Source organism: Polyodon spathula, chromosome 7 (genome assembly GCF_017654505.1).
Source record: "Polyodon spathula isolate WHYD16114869_AA chromosome 7, ASM1765450v1, whole genome shotgun sequence".
NCBI lineage: Eukaryota > Metazoa > Chordata > Actinopteri > Acipenseriformes > Polyodontidae > Polyodon > Polyodon spathula.
Genome location: NC_054540.1, coordinates 3,160,259 through 3,179,083, shown reverse-complemented (window position 1 = coordinate 3,179,083; position 18,825 = coordinate 3,160,259). Strand labels below are relative to the sequence as shown.

The window sequence follows — 18,825 nt, the reverse complement described above, 5'->3', positions numbered from 1 at the left end:
ACATGTCGAGAAACAACCAAACCCTCGGAAAATTTGGATGCAACATAATGTAAATCATTGTGTGTATATTTGATATCGATTGCAAATATATTAGAAAGCAAAACAGCAAATTAGAACACTTTGCATTAAAGATCCCTTTTTAAGCCATTGTTAAATGGATTGGCACGTGTTTGAACTGTGCGCCTCCTATAGTAAGCCTATTAAGGGATATACAGTATAATCGTAAATCTCGAAAAACTACTCACTTCTAAATCTTTTGTAGTCATTTTTGTATTACTTTAGTATAAATACATGTTCATTTGGATTCATATGTTGTTTTTTTCTGACTTTATGTGAACGAAAAGACACACATTTGCCCGTTTTCCCATTGGAAATAGTGATATTTTGAAATATCACTGTCCTGGTCACAAAAGCAAAGTTTGGGGGGAATAATAGCCATTTTCTATACTTTTGAGGCATAAGCAATTAGGAAATAACACTTACTACCCAGGAACAAAAATTGTGTTACATAGTGTTATCATTGAACTCTATAACAGTAAATCGTATGTATTCAGTTGCTTAACCCTGGTGAAATCAAAACTCATCTGAAAACTATTTTTGATATTTATAAATAATAATAATAATAATAATAATAATAATAATAATAATAATAATAATAATAATAATAATAATAATTTAAAGCCGCCCTGAAAGCGTTAGATCTTCGTCATGCAGCTCGGTATAGCAGGTTTACACCTGTACACAGAGTTCAACGATCATGATCCATGCCTCTTCCCTGCCGCGCGTCGCCCCCTTTGCAAACAGGACAGGCGGAGCAGCGTGTCTTTCAGAGACAGAGAGCTCTACCGCCTCTATCCCGGCTCGGAACTAGCAAATCCACTGGATAAAGTTTAATGTAATCCCTGCAGACAGTCACTTTAAAAACCCATTATCTTTTCAAAGCTAATCAGGTCGAAAGACGAGCTATTCAAATAAAGAAGGAACAGACAGCAGTTTTTAATACCTAACGGGGACGACTTTTTTTAAAAAGTTTGAAACACTGCTTTATATTTATATATCGTAACAGATTGTTCTTTCTTTCATTATTCTTTTAACTTGGTGCGAGTTTACACTAGAAGGAATATGCCTCTCTCAAGATCTCTCTCGATGACCTCTCTGAATGGCTTGCCCCAATGGGAAGATGAAGATTTACCAGTGGAAGATTTACTGCTTTTTGAAGTTTCTTGGGAAGTAACTAACAAAGGTGTGTGGCTTTATTTAGTTCACTGTTCTCGTGAATTCCTATAGACGCGCACCATGGGAAACGTGCAAGGTAGTTTTGCATTGAAACCATGGTTGTGGTTATACTTTATAATATCTACATGTGATTTATCGTACTTTCACTATGCTTTACTATGCTTTTACCATGGTATACTGCAGGGCTTGATTGAGCACTCCATTTAAAGCTATTTTAGTATAGGATAATCCGTTATGTATCTGAAAAAGATGGCTACAACGAACTGTGTGGTTTAAATACATTGCTAGACTGTAGAAAGCCTGTAGTATTGTCCAGCACTGCACTATGTAAGAGTCACATGACATGCTACTTCAATTCATTGGAGTGTGATTCATTAGCTCCCTATGCTTCGAAGTGTTGGGCAAAGCAGCTATGTAGGTTTTACACAGTGAATCATGTTGATACTGGTAGACTTTATTCAGACTTTCTAGAAGACAATCTAGTTTATATGGAATCTGGGGACCCTGGGTAATCTGGGAGACCAGGACCAACAAACGCTTTGCAAGTTTCCAGATATTGATTTTGAAAAGTTCAATAAACTCACTGGTCAGAGCAGGTATTGATCTCACTCCCTCAGGAAAACATTTACTATTAGTAAATCATTCAGTAACTGACATTGACGTTGAAAAAAGAGGATTCAATACAGTCAATATGATTAAACAGGATTCAATACAGTCAATATGATTAAACAAGATTCAATACAGTCGATATGATTAAACAGGATTCAATACAGTCGATATGATTAAACAGGATTCAATACAGTCAATATGATTAAACAAGATTCAATACAGTCGATATGATTAAAATAGATTCAATACAGTCGATATAATTAAACAGGATTCAATACAGTCGATATGATTAAACAGGATTCAATACAGTCAATATGATTAAACAGGATTCAATACAGTCGATATGATTAAACAAGATTCAATACAGTCGATATGATTAAACAGGATTCAATACAGTCAATATGATTAAACAGGATTCAATACAGTCAATATGATTAAACAGGATTCAATACAATCGATACGATTAAACATGATTAAATACGGTCGATATGTTTAAACATAATTCAATACAGTCGATATGATTAAACAGGATTCAGTACAGTCGATATGATTAAACAGGATTCAATACAGTTGATATGTTAATCAGAGGATTCAATACAGTTGATGTTTAAACAGAGGAGTCAATAATTCAATAATGTAATACGTTTTCTGTAATTCTAAAATTTACCAACAGGTGGCACCAGTTCTAACTCATGAGTCTGTTTTAATTAATTGAAAGCTCTTTGGCAGTCCATTAAACATATTTTTCCTGTATAGGGTAGTTTTCAAACAGTCTAATTACTGTGTATTTACATAGTAGTTACACACTAAGTACATGTGTACATACGCATATGTATTTGCACATGGTCCAGTGAGCATGTATTTGCACATGGTCCAGTGAGCATGTATTTTCGTTTGAACCCTGATAGCTGGTACTACACTAGGGTGCGTAATCACAGTTTGCTTTTAGGTAGTGTTGCATTACTCATTGTCATTTCACCTGGACAGTGGAATTGTCCCCACCCAAGCCACCGTCTGCTTTCTAGTTGCTTCCCCTATTGACTGACATGCTTTCAGCCAGTAACATGCTTTGACCCAGAAGACAAAGGTGAATTGAACTAGGAAGTGAAGCAGTAACAGACACCCAGAGCGTAAGGCGTGGACCTTTCTTTAACTTGCTGTAGTCCCAGATGCCATGATTTAAATACATGCCAGCTGCAAGATGTGCTTCTTTCAACACTGCACACTGGGAGAGATACGCAGCAAAGGGAAGTGCACAACATGAAAGAGGAATAGAATGACTTTGTTAGCTCCAACCTCTTGAAGAAAATGGAGGCAGTGATCAAAGGCTACTTATCCATCCACAACACTATAAACAGCTTACAACCTTCTCAAATCAATGTCTGCCATGGTGATCCCTCTGTCAGCAGAGTGCTGTTTCTCATTACCCCTGTCAGCAGTGTGCTGTTTCTCATTACCCTCCTGTCAGCAGTGTGATGTTTCTCATTACCCACCTGTCAGCAGTGTGCTGTTTCTCATTACCCCTGTCAGCAGTGTGCTGTTTCTCATAACCCCCCTGTCAGCAGTGTGCTGTTTCTCATTACCCCTGTCAGCAGTGTGATGTTTCTCATTACCCTACTGTCAGCAGTGTGATGTTTCTCATTACCCTCCTGTCAGCAGTGTGCTGTTTCTCATTACCCTCCTGTCAGCAGTGTGCTGTTTCTCATTACCCCCCTGTCAGCAGTGTGCTGTTTCTCATTACCCCTGTCAGCAGTGTGCTGTTTCTCATTACCCCCCTGTCAGCAGTGTGCTGTTTCTCATTACCCCCCTGTCAGCAGTGTGCTGTTTCTCATTACCCCCCTGTCAGCAGTGTGCTGTTTCTCATTACCCCCCTGTCAGCAGTGTGCTGTTTCTCATTACCCCTGTCAGCAGTGTGCTGTTTCTCATTACCCCCCTGTCAGCAGTGTGCTGTTTCTCATTACCCCTGTCAGCAGTGTGCTGTTTCTCATTACCCCTGTCAGCAGTGTGATGTTTCTCATTACCCTCCTGTCAGCAGTGTGCTGTTTCTCATTACCCCTGTCAGCAGTGTGCTGTTTCTCATAACCCCCCTGTCAGCAGTGTGCTGTTTCTCATTACCCCTGTCAGCAGTGTGATGTTTCTCATTACCCTCCTGTCAGCAGTGTGCTGTTTCTCATTACCCTACTGTCAGCAGTGTGCTGTTTCTCATTACCCCCCTGTCAGCAGTGTGATGTTTCTCATTACCCTACTGTCAGCAGTGTGATGTTTCTCATTACCCTCCTGTCAGCAGTGTGCTGTTTCTCATTACCCTACTGTCAGCAGTGTGCTGTTTCTCATTACCCCTGTCAGCAGTGTGCTGTTTCTCATTACCCCTGTCAGCAGTGTGCTGTTTCTCATTACCCCTGTCAGCAGTGTGCTGTTTCTCATTACCCCTGTCAGCAGTGTGCTGTTTCTCATTACCCCCCTGTCAGCAGTGTGCTGTTTCTCATTACCCCTGTCAGCAGTGTGCTGTTTCTCATTACCCCTGTCAGCAGTGTGCTGTTTCTCATTACCCCTGTCAGCAGTGTGCTGTTTCTCATTACCCTCCTGTCAGCAGTGTGCTGTTTCTCATTACCCCCCTGTCAGCAGTGTGATGTTTCTCATTACCCCTGTCAGCAGTGTGCTGTTTCTCATTACCCTCCTGTCAGCAGTGTGATGTTTCTCATTACCCTACTGTCAGCAGTGTGATGTTTCTCATTACCCTACTGTCAGCAGTGTGATGTTTCTCATTACCCTACTGTCAGCAGTGTGATGTTTCTCATTACCCTACTGTCAGCAGTGTGCTGTTTCTCATTACCCTACTGTCAGCAGTGTGATGTTTCTCATTACCCTACTGTCAGCAGTGTGCTGTTTCTCATTACCCCTGTCAGCAGTGTGCTGTTTCTCATTACCCCTGTCAGCAGTGTGCTGTTTCTCATTACCCCTGTCAGCAGTGTGCTGTTTCTCATTACCCCCTGTCAGCAGTGTGCTGTTTCTCATTACCCCCCTGTCAGCAGTGTGCTGTTTCTCATTACCCCTGTCAGCAGTGTGCTGTTTCTCATTACCCCCCTGTCAGCAGTGTGATGTTTCTCATTACCCCTGTCAGTGTGTGCTGTTTCTCATTACCCCTGTCAGCAGTGTGCTGTTTCTCATTACCCCTGTCAGCAGTGTGCTGTTTCTCATTACCCCTGTCAGCAGTGTGCCTCATTACCCCTGTCAGCAGTGTGCTGTTTCTCATAACCCCCCTGTCAGCAGTGTGCTGTTTCTCATTACCCCTGTCAGCAGTGTGCTGTTTCTCATTACCCCTGTCAGCAGTGTGCTGTTTCTCATTACCCCTGTCAGCAGTGTGCTGTTTCTCATTACTTGTTATCTACACAAAGTCATTCTCCATGAACTGTCACTGATACATGATTTATTCATTCAGAGTGGAATCCAGTTTTGAATGCAGTAGAGCTGCAGTCTTTACCTCTGGTGCAAATATTTATGTTGCTGTGACTCGAAAGGGGCGTCTCTGTTATCATGAATTAAAAAGAGGTTAAAAATTAAACTTTAAATCAACAGGACTAAGAAATCAGGTCAGCATGCCAAACTGCACAGAGCAAATCATTTTAAACAGTCTAAAATACTAGTAAATCACTGGCTCTTAGAGTGAGTCATGCTTAATGGTTTAATGGTTTGAATCCTGGTGGCGCTGATATGCTGATCTTGACTGTGGCCCTGCAGGGAGAGCTGCATTGGTCCTTGCACTCCCACAGCCTAGGGAGGGAGAACTGTAAAGTTGCCCGTATTCACAAAGCTGTAAGAACGTTTCTTAATTTTTGTTATAGAGAGGGTTATTAGATCTGTATTGAGATACTGTCATCAGGGGAATGAAGTTCTTCGGGCTCTGTGCACACATGGCCAGCCATTGTAGAGTGCTCAGTGTTGGTAATGAGTGACGCATTCAAAAGCAATCCCATTCCACACACTCACCACTCTGTGTGTAAAGATACACCCTTTCCAATGAAGGGAATAGGCCTCACTCCCAGTGTTATCTGTGAGTCGGATACGGCCAGGGCCAGCAAGCTGATGCTGTTTATTAAAGTGAAATAGAGAGTAGATGGTATTGGTTGCATTGGGAATTCTTTTTTAGCTACTTATAGATGTCCTGTTTTTCAAGGGGTTTGTCATAATCTGAGAAGCTCTTTTCTAATTGTGATGAAGCTTGAGAAGAACTCTGTTCTTCACATTGTTGAAAGAGTCTGAATGTGAGGGAGGCATCTGTCATGTATTTATTCATTCATATTTTTTCTGCAGTTGGAGGAATTTACACTGTAATCCAGACCAAAGCAAAAATCACCGTTGACGAATGGGGAGAGAACTTTTTCATGGTGGGTCCGTACTACGAGCACAACGTGAAGACCCAGGTGGAGCTGTGTGAGCCGCCCAACCCTGCCATTAAGAAGGCCATGGATGCCCTGCGGTGCAGTGGCTGTCAGGTAAAGCAGCTCTGGTCTTTGTGGCTACTAATCTCATCCTGGAAAGACCTCCGCCACAGATAAAGAGGTCTTCTCCAGGTTAGCAGGCTCACCCTTTTAGGGCTACCTTTGATACAAGCTGATAAGGAAGTGTATCAGTAATTGTACATTATTTTAGTTTAACTTCATCTAATTAACTGTCTATTACATCTAATAGATTATGCTACCATGTACACTTAAAATACTATTTCTACTTGGACTGCATGCAGTACAAGTCTTTGGCTTTGTATTTTCAAAGCTGCATGACAACAAGCCGTGCAGCAATCTCATTGGCCGAGGTGATGAAGCTGGTAACCCTAACCCTAACCCTAACCCTAACCCTAACCCTAACCCTAACCCTAACCCTAACCCTAACGCTAACCATGACAACAAGCCGTGCAGCAATCTCATTGGCCGAGGTGAACCCTAACCCTAACCGTAACCCTAACCCTAACCCTAACCCTAACCCTAACCCTAACCCTAACCCTCACCCTAACCTTAACCCTCACCCTCTCCCTAACCCTAACTCTAAAATACAGCAATCCCCTTGACTGTAGTGATGAAGCTGGTAACCGTAACCCTAACCCTAACCCTAACCCTAACCCTAACCCTAACCCTAACCCTCACCCTCTCCCTAACCCTAACCCTCACCCTCTCCCTAACCCTAACTCTAAAATACAGCAATCCCCTTGACTGTAGGATGAAGCTGGTAACCGTAACCCTAACCCTAACCCTAACCCTAACCCTAACCCTAACCCTCACCCTCTCCCTAACCTTAACCCTCACCCTCTCCCTAACCCTAACTCTAAAATACAGCAATCCCCTTGACTGTAGTGATGAAGCTGGTAACCCTAACCCTAACCCTCACCCTAACCCTAACCCTAACCCTAACCCTAACCCTAACCCTCACCCTAACCCTCACCCTAACCCTAACCCTAACTCTAACCCTAACTCTAACATACAGCAATCCCCTTGACCGTAGTGATGAAGCTGGTAACCCTAACCCTAACCCTAACCCTAACCCTAACCCTCACCCTCTCCCTAACCCTAAACGTAACCCTAACCCTAACTCTAACATACAGCAATCCCCTTGACCATTGTGATGAAGCTGGGAATCAGTACACTTTCTACACTTTCCTTCTCTTCTCATGTCAGCTGTTCATCCTGGCTTAATGTTTTGTTGTTGTCACTCATCGGCATTATTTGAAATGGATCCAGCAACATTTAATAAGGTTCAGTCAGGCAGCTAGGAGATTTAGTTCATTCATAACACTGTCAAATAACTGCTGGTGGAAAGCTCATCTAACACGAGCTCGGGGATGGGGACCCTATACATAGTAACTTTGGTTGTGCCTTACTTATAATACCGAAAGTTGGATTGCATTTTACAATAGAACAGGGAGACAATGTACTGCAGGTTATAATGTGTAGCTGTCATTTAAAATATTATAAATATTTAGTGTATCTGCACAGCTCCCCCTAATTGATAGGTCTGGACATGTGAAAAGTTTGGAATCTTAAGCAATCAAGAAGGAAAATTCAGTGGAACGTATAACGAGTAACCTGTTTTCAAGGGTTTTAAAGGCAGGGCTAGCCATGCTGTGCACAGTAAGTACTGCACAGTCAGATACATTGTGCCGTGTTTAGATGTATTGTGCCGTGTTTAGATGCATTGTTCCATGTTTAGATGCATTGTGCAGTGTTTAGATGCATTGTGCCGTGTTTAGATGCATTGTGCAGTGTTTATTACCTATTGTTTCCTCACCTATTCATTCAAACAGATATGCACTGCTGTAGCTACAATGCGCTCTGCTTCTGCCTCCCCAGAACAGAGGCAGTTGTCAGAGGACAGTCATTATTGGTGGGGTCAATGAACTTTTAGCAAGCACACTGTGTGCCAAGTATCTATTCTTACAGCTGAATGGCTTCATATAAATTTTCATTTAAATTCCATGTACATTGGTGAAACAAAACTCCCTCCACCCACACATGCACACACACACATTGACACACACGCACACACACACTCACACAGACCCACGCACTCACACACACACACACACACACACACACACACACACACACACACACACACACGCACACACACACACACACACACACACACACACACACACACACAGACACACGCACTGACACACACACACACACACACACACACACACACACACACACACCCACGCAATGACGCACACACACACACACACACACACACACACACACACACAGACCCACGCAATGACGCACACACACACACACACATGCACTGACGCGCACACACACTGACGCACACACATACACTCACACACACAATAATACAATCATGAAAGTTACAGCGCTAAAGCAAACACTGCTGCATTTCTCTTTTTGAAATCTCCGTTTAAACATTACTGTGTCCTCATAAGGTAGGTTTTGTCAGCGTTTCCTTCCCAGCCAGCACTATAAATGAGCACACAAATTAAAGAGCAATCTGGAATGGTTGCATTGTCTTTTAAAACTCAGAACCCTAACACAGCTCTGTGAGCTCGGAGTGGCTCTCTGACATGTCCTCTCTCTAAGTTTAGCTGGTGCAGCAGACTGTAGCAATACACCATTCCACTGCAGCACTCCGTCACTGATGGACTGTATTTCATACATCCACTAGAGGAGGACAAATTCATAGCCTTTAAGAGATTTAAAAAGTCACCAGGATGTGATGACAGAATCAGAAAATGAAATGCAAAGTGATTTTGAACTGAAAGAAGAACAATAATAACTTGTTATTAAAGTGATGTGAGGATCAGACTCAAGCCTTCATCACAACTTGTAGGCCAGGCAGGATGCATATTACAGAAAAAACGCACCAACAAACATAGGGATTACCGTAGTGTTTAAGGATTTTCCCATAGACCAATACCAACTTGAAAACAAAATCACATGTACTTATACTAAAAATTCTAGCCACATCTACAGTGGGTAATATTGTTTTTCTGTGTTAAATATGTGAATAGATGGATACAGTACTATGACATACAAGATATTTGAGATTAGTGAGTTGTAAGGAGGCACATGCCTTGTTTATTTATGTCTGTATTTGTAATGTCTTTCAAATAATTGGTCAGGGTCTCTATGCAGTAGTGTAGCTGGAATTTCTCTTCAGATGTATGAAAAGCTCCTATACGTGCTTATGTGTGTTTCACAGATCTAGGTTACACTAGACTGTTTCTCCCAGCAGGAGGCAGAGTAGCATTGCTTTTCAAGATTCTCTCGAAACAGGCAACACTGCAGGGTGTTTTTTTGTTTTTGTTTTTTATTTTATCAGTCATTGCTTTTACATACAGAAAGTGTTCTTGGAATACAGCTATTCAAATATGCGTTTTAATTGTTGGGCAGACGAATATGTATTTCAATACAAACTGAATCCAGTTTGCATGCAAGTGTACTGCAGTGATTTTGTCTTATTTCTTTGAATCGCAGCAGTATGGGTGCTATGTGTAAAAAAAAACAAAAAACAAAAACGTGTTAATATTTTAACATGTCTTTTTCCCAGATTTAACTTAAATCTTGCATTTTTTCCCCAGATTTATAAATCTTGTGAAAATAATTTTTTTTTTTTTTTAAGTGTACATTCAGATATAATTTATAAATCTAGTTACAAGATTTAACATGTAGATAAATATTTAACTAAATCTTAAATCCTTAACAAGATTTAACATTTTTAAATTATATCTGAATGTACACATTTAAAAAAAAAAAAATATATATATATATATATATATATATATATATATATATATATATATATATATATATATATATTCACAAGATTTATAAATCTGGGGAAAAAAATACAAGATTTAAGTTAAATCTGGCACCACATGTGACTCTACTGCTCCTGTGTTTGCTGTTCAGGTGTATTTTGGCCGGTGGTTGATAGAAGGCAGCCCGTACGTAGTCCTGTTTGACATCGGTGCCTCTGCTTGGAACCTGGACCGCTGGAAAGGGGAATTCTGGGGTGCAGCAGGCATTGGGCTTCCTTATCACGATAGAGAAGCGAATGACTCCTTAATCTTCGGGTCCCTAACAGCATGGTTCTTTAAAGAGGTATGTATGCAAAGAGGATTTACACTTTGCTGTAGTCAGGTAGAAATTTGCTGTAGTCAGGTAGAAATCTAGACTAGCGCACATGAATATCTAGATCTGTAGATCCTCCTCTAGTGTGGCCATCTCTCTCGAGGCTCGATTCAATCAAAACATGCTTTATTACCTGCTTTATAGCCCTGTAAAGTGTACTGCTTTACAAACAGTGTATAAAGCATAGTAAAAGCACAGTGAATGTGTGTTAAAGAAAGGTGAAGTATTGGTAACCATGGGAGTAAAATATGGTTAAATGCAAATTTACTGTGCAAATATACCATGGTAAATCTATCTGAGGGTGATGGCATCCTTCATTGACTGAAGAACACTGGGGGCTAAACACACTATGAGGCTTTGAAGAGAAATGACAGGTCTCCTGAGAAATGTATTCCCCATGTAACAGCCCATGAGCTGAAAATAAAAATATTAAAACAATCAGGATATTAATAAATCTATTGTTGCAATACGGACAGCAAGGGATGCAGTGAAGTAAAGGAATGGGATTTGTAATCACTGCATGGTGTTATGTAACCCTTAACATTGTATTAGCCCTTCATCTAAAAGCTGAACATCTCTGTAACGAGCAATGCTGTATGATAATCTGCCCTTACGGATTCTGTCCAGTCGGTGAGATGAGATGAGGTTAAAAGTGCTAAAACCCAGAATGCATACGAGCCCAGCTCTTTTGCATAGTGGTTAAGACACTCGCTTGCAGTCTGAGGGTCGTCAGTTCGCGCCCAGTCTCTGCCCTGTTTTTACTGCTGTATGTTTTGATTTAACAATATTAAGCAGTCCGTCCTGGTGAGATATTTCTATTACTGGAGTTTTACTGTATTATTTTGTTTGGTTTCTGTGAGTGTCTCGGTACAGATTTTCATACAGGAATTCCTCTTCTCCAGCTCACAGATCAGTTTCAAGGGACGCCAAGCATCATTGCCCATTTCCACGAGTGGCAGGCGGGAGCCGGGCTAATACTGTGCCGCTCCCGCAAGCTGCCCTTAGCGACCATCTTCACCACCCACGCCACGCTGCTGGGGAGGTATCTGTGTGCGGGCAGTGCTGATTTCTACAACAACCTGGACAAGGTAATCTTAGAACAATAGGTCACACAAACAGTGTGTACGTCATCTTATTATATAACGTGTAACTCTTTTACACATTTTAAATTCTGCTTGCTGTACAGACTGCCTAGTGCACAGTATAATCTGGTTATAGCATTCTAGAGTGACTGACCAAATAAATTACAGAACGGACTAAACAGTGGCTAGGACCATGTAGCTCCCTGCACATTCTAAACAGTGACTAGGACCATGTAGCTCCCTGCACATTTTAAACAGTGACTAGGACCATGTAGCTCCCTGCACATTCTAAACAGTGGCTTGGACCATGTAGCTCCCTGCACATTCTAAACAGTGGCTTGGACCATGTAGCTCCCTGCACATTCTAAACTGTGGCTTGGACCATGTAGCTCCCTGCACATTCTAAACAGGTTTGTCTTGTCCACCTTTAAAGGTTTCTGTGATTTTGACAAAATGTGTGTATTTTACAGTGTGTCTATTATACATGGGTGCTCAGGCTTTTCAGTCATGTGCATTGAATTCTAAAATTAGCAGTCTGTTTTCGATTGCACCTTTTTTAGTGGCTTGTATGTCTAAAGTGCTTTGGCTTTCATAGCTCTGTTCAAGATGTGTACAGTCTCCATTGTATCCACATTAGTGTGGCTTGAGAGTTCAGGTGCAGTCTTTGTGAATGCTAGGGCCAGTGTTGGTTAGCTTTATAATAATACACTTTCTATATCCCTTTAATTCTCCTATTGTCAATGTGACTCCCAATTCTGAAATCAGCACATGGCACATCGTAGGCTGCCTGTAATTGCTTTGTTTGCTTCTAACTCCTGTCAGTGCCTCAGTTCTTTGGTTTTTACACTTGATATTTGAAGCAGTAGATTCATACACATATCTCATTTCATCCTGCGAAGGGAATTAACATTTCCCTGTATAACAAGGCAGTCTGACATTTATAGGCTAGGACCATGCAGAATAATGCCAAGAAGTGGAGCTCGTTCCTCTAGACCAGTTATTTACTGCTGCTCTAAATGTTCCCTGTCTAACAGTAACATTTACAAAGAGATCAGAAAGCCTTGTGAGACCCTCTTTTTCTGCAAAAAGGTCAGTCTGAGCCAAAGGCCAGTTGTTAAGCTGATGGGCTGATTTGCAATTGTTACGTGATACAGTTAGTGAAGTCCCTGAAGGTTGATATTCAACAAGCTCTGGTGGAATCGAGTAAGATGGGTGATGTGCAAGATAAGCCAGGCCCCTCTGTACAATGTATGATGTTTAACCTTTTACAGTGAAGTTTAATTACAATATCTTAGTAAGGTATTCAACGTGGCACTGTCACCCAAAGAGACCTGCAGTTTATACCAAATATTAAAGTGATTGTACAGCAGCTAACAAAATAACTACCCAAAATCCTGCTCCACACACAGGTCTCAGCTGTGTAGGGCTGAACGAAACACATCCTGTAGCAATCTGATACCTTCCTTTCAGAAAGTCTGCTATAAAGGCCGCTACACACCAGACGCGATGCAATTTTCACTGACATGACCACACACACACCTGAAGCACTGACATGACCACACACACACCTGAAGCACTGACATGACCACACACACACCTGAAGCACTGACATGACCACACACACACCTGAAGCACTGACATGACCACACACACACCTGAAGCACTGACATGACCACACACACACCTGAAGCACTGACATGACCACACACACACCTGAAGCACTGACATGACCACACACACACCTGAAGCACTGACATGACCACACACACACCTGAAGCACTGACATGACCACACACACACCTGAAGCACTGACATGACCACACACACACCTGAAGCACTGACATGACCACACACACACCTGAAGCACTGACATGACCACACACACACCTGAAGCACTGACATGACCACACACACACCTGAAGCACTGACATGACCACACACACACCTGAAGCACTGACATGACCACACACACACCTGAAGCACTGACATGACCACACACACACCTGAAGCACTGACATGACCACACACACACCTGAAGCACTGACATGACCACACACACACCTGAAGCACTGACATGACCACACACACACCTGAAGCACTGACATGACCACACACACACCTGAAGCACTGACATGACCACACACACACCTGAAGCACTGACATGACCACACACACACCTGAAGCACTGACATGACCACACACACACCTGAAGCACTGACACTGACACTGACACTTTTTTTTTTTTTTTTTTTTTACTTATTTTTATATGGGCTCAGTTTCACTCCAAAACAAATATAAAACTATTACATTGCAATTGACAAGACTATGCTAAGACTGGTACACATTAATCATCATGATTTAAAAATTAGGAGTCTTCTCTGACTGCATTTCAATATATATGGCAATACATATTGTACCAGGCATGTCCAGTTCCTTCAAAATTGACTCCTGTACATTATTATTCATCTTTACATTATAATTGCCGTTACCTTTGCTATAAAGCTCTGGGTATTTTTCCACAGCAAGTATTATTTTTTTCCTCAGTCATTTTAGACACTGAAACTGTTCTCTCATGGCTCAGTTCCTTAGTTGACGCATAAAAAATTGCAAAAAAATAGGATGTAATCCTATTTATTTTGTGCCACCCCGGTGTTGCCCCCACGTTGCCTTGAGATGTGAAATCCATTTTGCCTCATCGCTACACACATTCTCTCGTCACATCGCGTCTCATGTGTAGCAACCTTTATTTGTGGACTTGTGTTAGTTGCCAAAGTCCAGAGTCCCACAGCCATGAGCCATGTTAATGTGCCCCCCTGTTTCCCCCTGCATGTTCTGGGCAGTTCAACGTTGATAAAGAGGCTGGGGAGAGGCAGATATACCACCGGTACTGCATGGAGCGGGCTGCCGTTCACTGTGCACACGTCTTCACCACAGTGTCACAGATCACTGCCATCGAGGCTGACCACATGCTCAAGAGGAAGCCAGGTAAGGGCCCTATGTCTCTGCTGCTGCTGTCAGACTGGGATTGAAGCCAGGTAAGGGCCCTGTGTCTGTGAGAGAAAGGGGAGGACCAGTAAACATCAGAAAACTGACAACTGTAGAAGAAACTAGTTATAGATATTTATATGAAATTAGGAAGCCATTTTCACAAGGTTTCTCAAATCAAACATTGCTCTAATGTTGTTTAAATTCCTAAAACTAAGGAAGGTGTTCAAGTTTTACATCGTCAAAGATTTTCCCCATCATTTTCCATCACCATGAGCCCATTACCTCATTCCAAGCTGCTGTAAAAAGTCCTGCAGAACGAGTTTGCTTGAAGATGCTGTTTCCATGTGTGTTCCTCACTTACAGGACAGCCTCTTGTGCTAAGGCCTTGCATGGTGCATGCCAGCCCATCACAGTGCTTTTCAATGCCTCTAGTCTCTGTGTCTCTTGGATGTGTTTCAAGATGAATTATTCATTAATAGATTGTTGACTTCTGCAGTCCCTAACGCTGCCCTTTTGAATTTCACTCAAATTCAACTCAAATTCTGCTGTCCGACCTCTTCGTGAAACAGATGAGAGAGAGCGAGTCAGTGTAATCTTCCTTATCGGATTTCACTCGCCTTTCAGCTTCCCTTTCCCTGCATGTGTTTCCCACTGAAGTCATTGTTCAGCACATACACTGCAGTACTGATGGATGTGACCAATGCCAGGGAAATGATTGCCATTCACAAGCATAGACAGCGTTTACATTACCTGCCAGCTAGTCCACTAGACTCATTCATTACTAATACAAATCTAAAATATTGATCTGGTAAGTCTGGACATGCAAACATCGCCAAGAAACGGGTTTAAACTGCTAATGCAATCACCTTTGTCATAGAAATTAAAAGGAATCTCAAGTGGCTATTTATGTGCATTGCTAAACAGCAAAGCCTTATTTAAACACTGCGCTGGAGACACAGTCTGCTGTTCTTCCATCAGCTGTTCTATTCCTTAAAGAGCCGGTCCTGTTTATTACGTTCACAGTGATACACAGACGCTGGCTCTGAAGATCGCAAAGCGCTCTTCTTCTTCTTCATATCAAAACACCCAGTTAAGGAACAAGTTGTTTATGTTTGAAGAACTGTCTTTTTATGAAATTATTTCAAGCACAATAACATGTGATTTCTCAATGCTGTTATTTTTTATTTGTTTGGCCTCCCTGTCTCTCTGACCATTAGCTTTCTCATCCTAATTACTGGCCACTCTCTTCTGTATCACTTCCCTTTGCCCTGAAGCATTTGTGTTGTCGCCCAGCATTAGGGTCGTTCCAGTCAGTGAGTTTGCTCTTCTAGGTATCACTCAGTGAGGGCGTATGCTGTTGGAACAAAGCCTCTAATGGCTTTATCACCCATTGCCCTATGACACATCCTGATACTTCAATTCAATTCAATTCCCCTAAAGCCACACCACAGCAATGTTTTCAACAAGTAACTGAATGCAACCCATCTTAGAAATTAAGTGTCCTCATAATTGTGTGAATATTTTCTCTGTGTTTCTAAGTACCAATATAAGTTTTATCCCACCCTGGTGCTATTCAACCTGTATCATCTTGATGAAATCTAATAGATAATCTATATTTAATGGCTCTGATTGTCAGTGGTGTAGTGATAAAAATATAAAGCAGGTAAACTAACCTTTTTGATGTTCATAGCAGGCAGTAAGGGTGTGCAAAGATGCCTTGAGATTACAAGCATGTCAGTGTGGTATTCATAGCAGGCACTGAGGGAGCGCAGAGATGCCCTGAGATTACGAGCATGTCAATGTAGTGTTCATAGCAGGCAGTAAGGGTGTGCAAAGATGCCCTGAGATTACGAGCATGTCAGTGTGGTGTTCATAGCAGACACTGAGGGAGTGCAGAGATGCCCTGAGATTACGAGCATGTCAGTGTGGTGTTCATAGCAGACACTGAGGGAGTGCAGAGATGCCCTGAGATTACGAGCATGTCAGTGCGGTGGTTGTGCAGGATTGTAGGTTCAAGGTTAATCAGAAGAGAACATGCTCATCACTAAGTGCACTGAGTCGCTTTATATAATAAACTGGAACATGCCTTGGCTTTACCTCTTGGAATAGCCTGGATCTGCTTATCTCAGATGAGTAGGAGTGAGTAAAAGATGTATCACTTAAATGAGAGGTGGGTAAACTCCATATTCCCTAAATGAGAAGTATTGAGATATATTACTATAAGAGATTGCAAGAGTACCAGACACTGACAACCTCCCTATATCACACCCAGATAAGCAATGTGTCCTTATCAGTAACTTTTCACACGCTCACCTTTACATTGAATTGAAAGAAAATACACAGACAAAGCATAGAACATATGTAATAGAAAAGTAGCCCAAAAAGCACCCTTTTCCTCTGCCCGGAGAGAAGCCCCCTGGGTTTGAACTCTGGGACCCATGTCTGAATGTGTCGTAGTTTCTTTGCTGACCTGTCTGTCCTGCTGCTTTTGTTTTACAGACGTAGTCACTCCCAATGGTCTGAATGTCAAGAAGTTTTCGGCCATGCATGAGTTTCAGAACCTTCATTCCACAAACAAAGGGCGGCTTCAGGAGTTTATCCGCGGACACTTCTACGGGTACCAGTAATCTGCTGCTGCAGTGAAACTACACTGTTCTGAGTACTACACTGAGTAATAAATGAATAATTGAAATAATTAGATAAGCCATTTTGAGATTTGTAAGGGGAAATCTTTCAGGTGAAATGATCAGCGCACCCCTGATCTACCCCAGTGTAATTCTTATACTGGCCTCATTAAAGAAGAGCCCCTTGCTTAGGCTTGACAGCCCCAGTGGTGAAGCACGCAGGTGACTATCAAACATGCCACACATCCACAGCAACAGTAATGATTGATTATCAAGTGAACATAATAATAGGAAGTTAGCAAGAACCTGGAGTTGAATGCTTAAGCCACTTACTTACAAGCATCATAACTCGATGTGACATATACTCCCATTGATAGCTTCTATTGCAGGCAATGCGGCAATCATTAATTCAAAGAAGTGGTAGGTAGCACTTTGAACAAATTATAAAACAACTTTGCAGGGGTTTACAAATAGGGGCATTTTTATACTGTAGTAACTAACATGAATTTAAATGAGTGTTCTGCTCTGTAGATTTCAAGGCCGTTTAAGACAGGAGCTGAATTCCCAGAAGGCTAATTTCCAGTGACTGTATTTGTTCCGGAATGCACATCATTTTGTTTGACGTAGTTTCTCAGCTATTGCAATTTGGATTGTCCGCGTTATCATTTCCTTGCCCTGCATGGCTCATGTTTTGCAGGTGGCTGAAGCGTTGGGTTGGAACGGGTTTTTAAAGTCAGACGCTGTTAAAATGCATCTTTTTAAAAACTTGTTTTATTTGAATTTGCAGGCACCTTGATTTCAGTTTAGAAAAGACCCTGTTCTTCTTTATCGCTGGGAGATACGAGTTTATGAACAAAGGCGCTGATATCTTCTTGGAGTCGCTCTCCAGATTAAACTTCCTGCTCAGGGTAAGGAATCAGGGAAGTTGTGTGAAACAGTTGACAAAGAAATCCCCCTTTAATATCTAGTGCCCTTAATATTCCCTGGACCCCAGGTGCTTTGTACAGTGAGGTGGCTGCCTTTGTGCATCATAGGAAGCTTGACTAATGGAGTGAGGCTTCAAGTCTCTCTTCAGTCTAAACCAGTTACCTACAGGGCTTGTTCTGAATGTCCAGCCTTCCTTTGCTGCTAAAACTCCCTTTTGCGTGTCAAGTTGTCCCAATCTTGGATGCCTCCATTGGATGGTGGCTCCCACCCAAGACAAAATCCTTGGCTTAACATTTGTTTTTTTTAAAAAATGCTTTATTAAAACCGTCTGCTTGTCCATTGAATTGCTGTTTCCTAGCAAGCCAGACCAACTTCAGTTTGTTTTATTACAAATCTACCCTCCACCCAAAATGCTTTAAAATTCTCAGGACTTTATTATGGTTCTATTGATCTAGGCTGTTATCATGCATGTCAAAGATTCCATTATGCATTACATGTATTTCTACTCCTGCAGCTCGAGGTTGTACTTGAGCCAGATTTTAAGAAATGCCAGTCTAAAACTGAAGCCTTAGTGTGCCGGCTCGGCAGCCAGTACCATCCTCCAGCACCAATTCTAGGACTACCTGCAACATAAAAGACATGCTGTCATTTGGGGCCCACATATTGCCTTGTCCCAGCAGCACTAGAGTCAGGTCAAGCTGCTCTTTGGCACCAAGG

General features: G+C 41.8%; 1 protein-coding gene across 2 annotated transcripts in view; it reads left to right on the top strand.

Annotated features, from left to right (window-relative positions):
* Positions 1-776: 776 nt before the first annotated feature.
* Positions 777-18,825, top strand: part of LOC121318005 (glycogen [starch] synthase, liver-like) — a 28,117-nt gene continuing 10,068 nt past the window's right edge. The window contains exons 1-7 of one of the 2 annotated variants that reach the window (XM_041254159.1): positions 777-1,243; positions 6,157-6,338; positions 10,266-10,457; positions 11,390-11,575; positions 14,410-14,554; positions 17,057-17,174; positions 17,969-18,089. In XM_041254159.1, coding sequence (XP_041110093.1) covers positions 1,123-1,243; positions 6,157-6,338; positions 10,266-10,457; positions 11,390-11,575; positions 14,410-14,554; positions 17,057-17,174; positions 17,969-18,089 — 1,065 coding nt within the window. In that variant the 5' untranslated portion in view covers positions 777-1,122. The remainder of the gene's footprint in view (positions 1,244-6,156; positions 6,339-10,265; positions 10,458-11,389; positions 11,576-14,409; positions 14,555-17,056; positions 17,175-17,968; positions 18,090-18,825) is intronic. The other variant, XM_041254160.1, reaches the window with a different exon arrangement.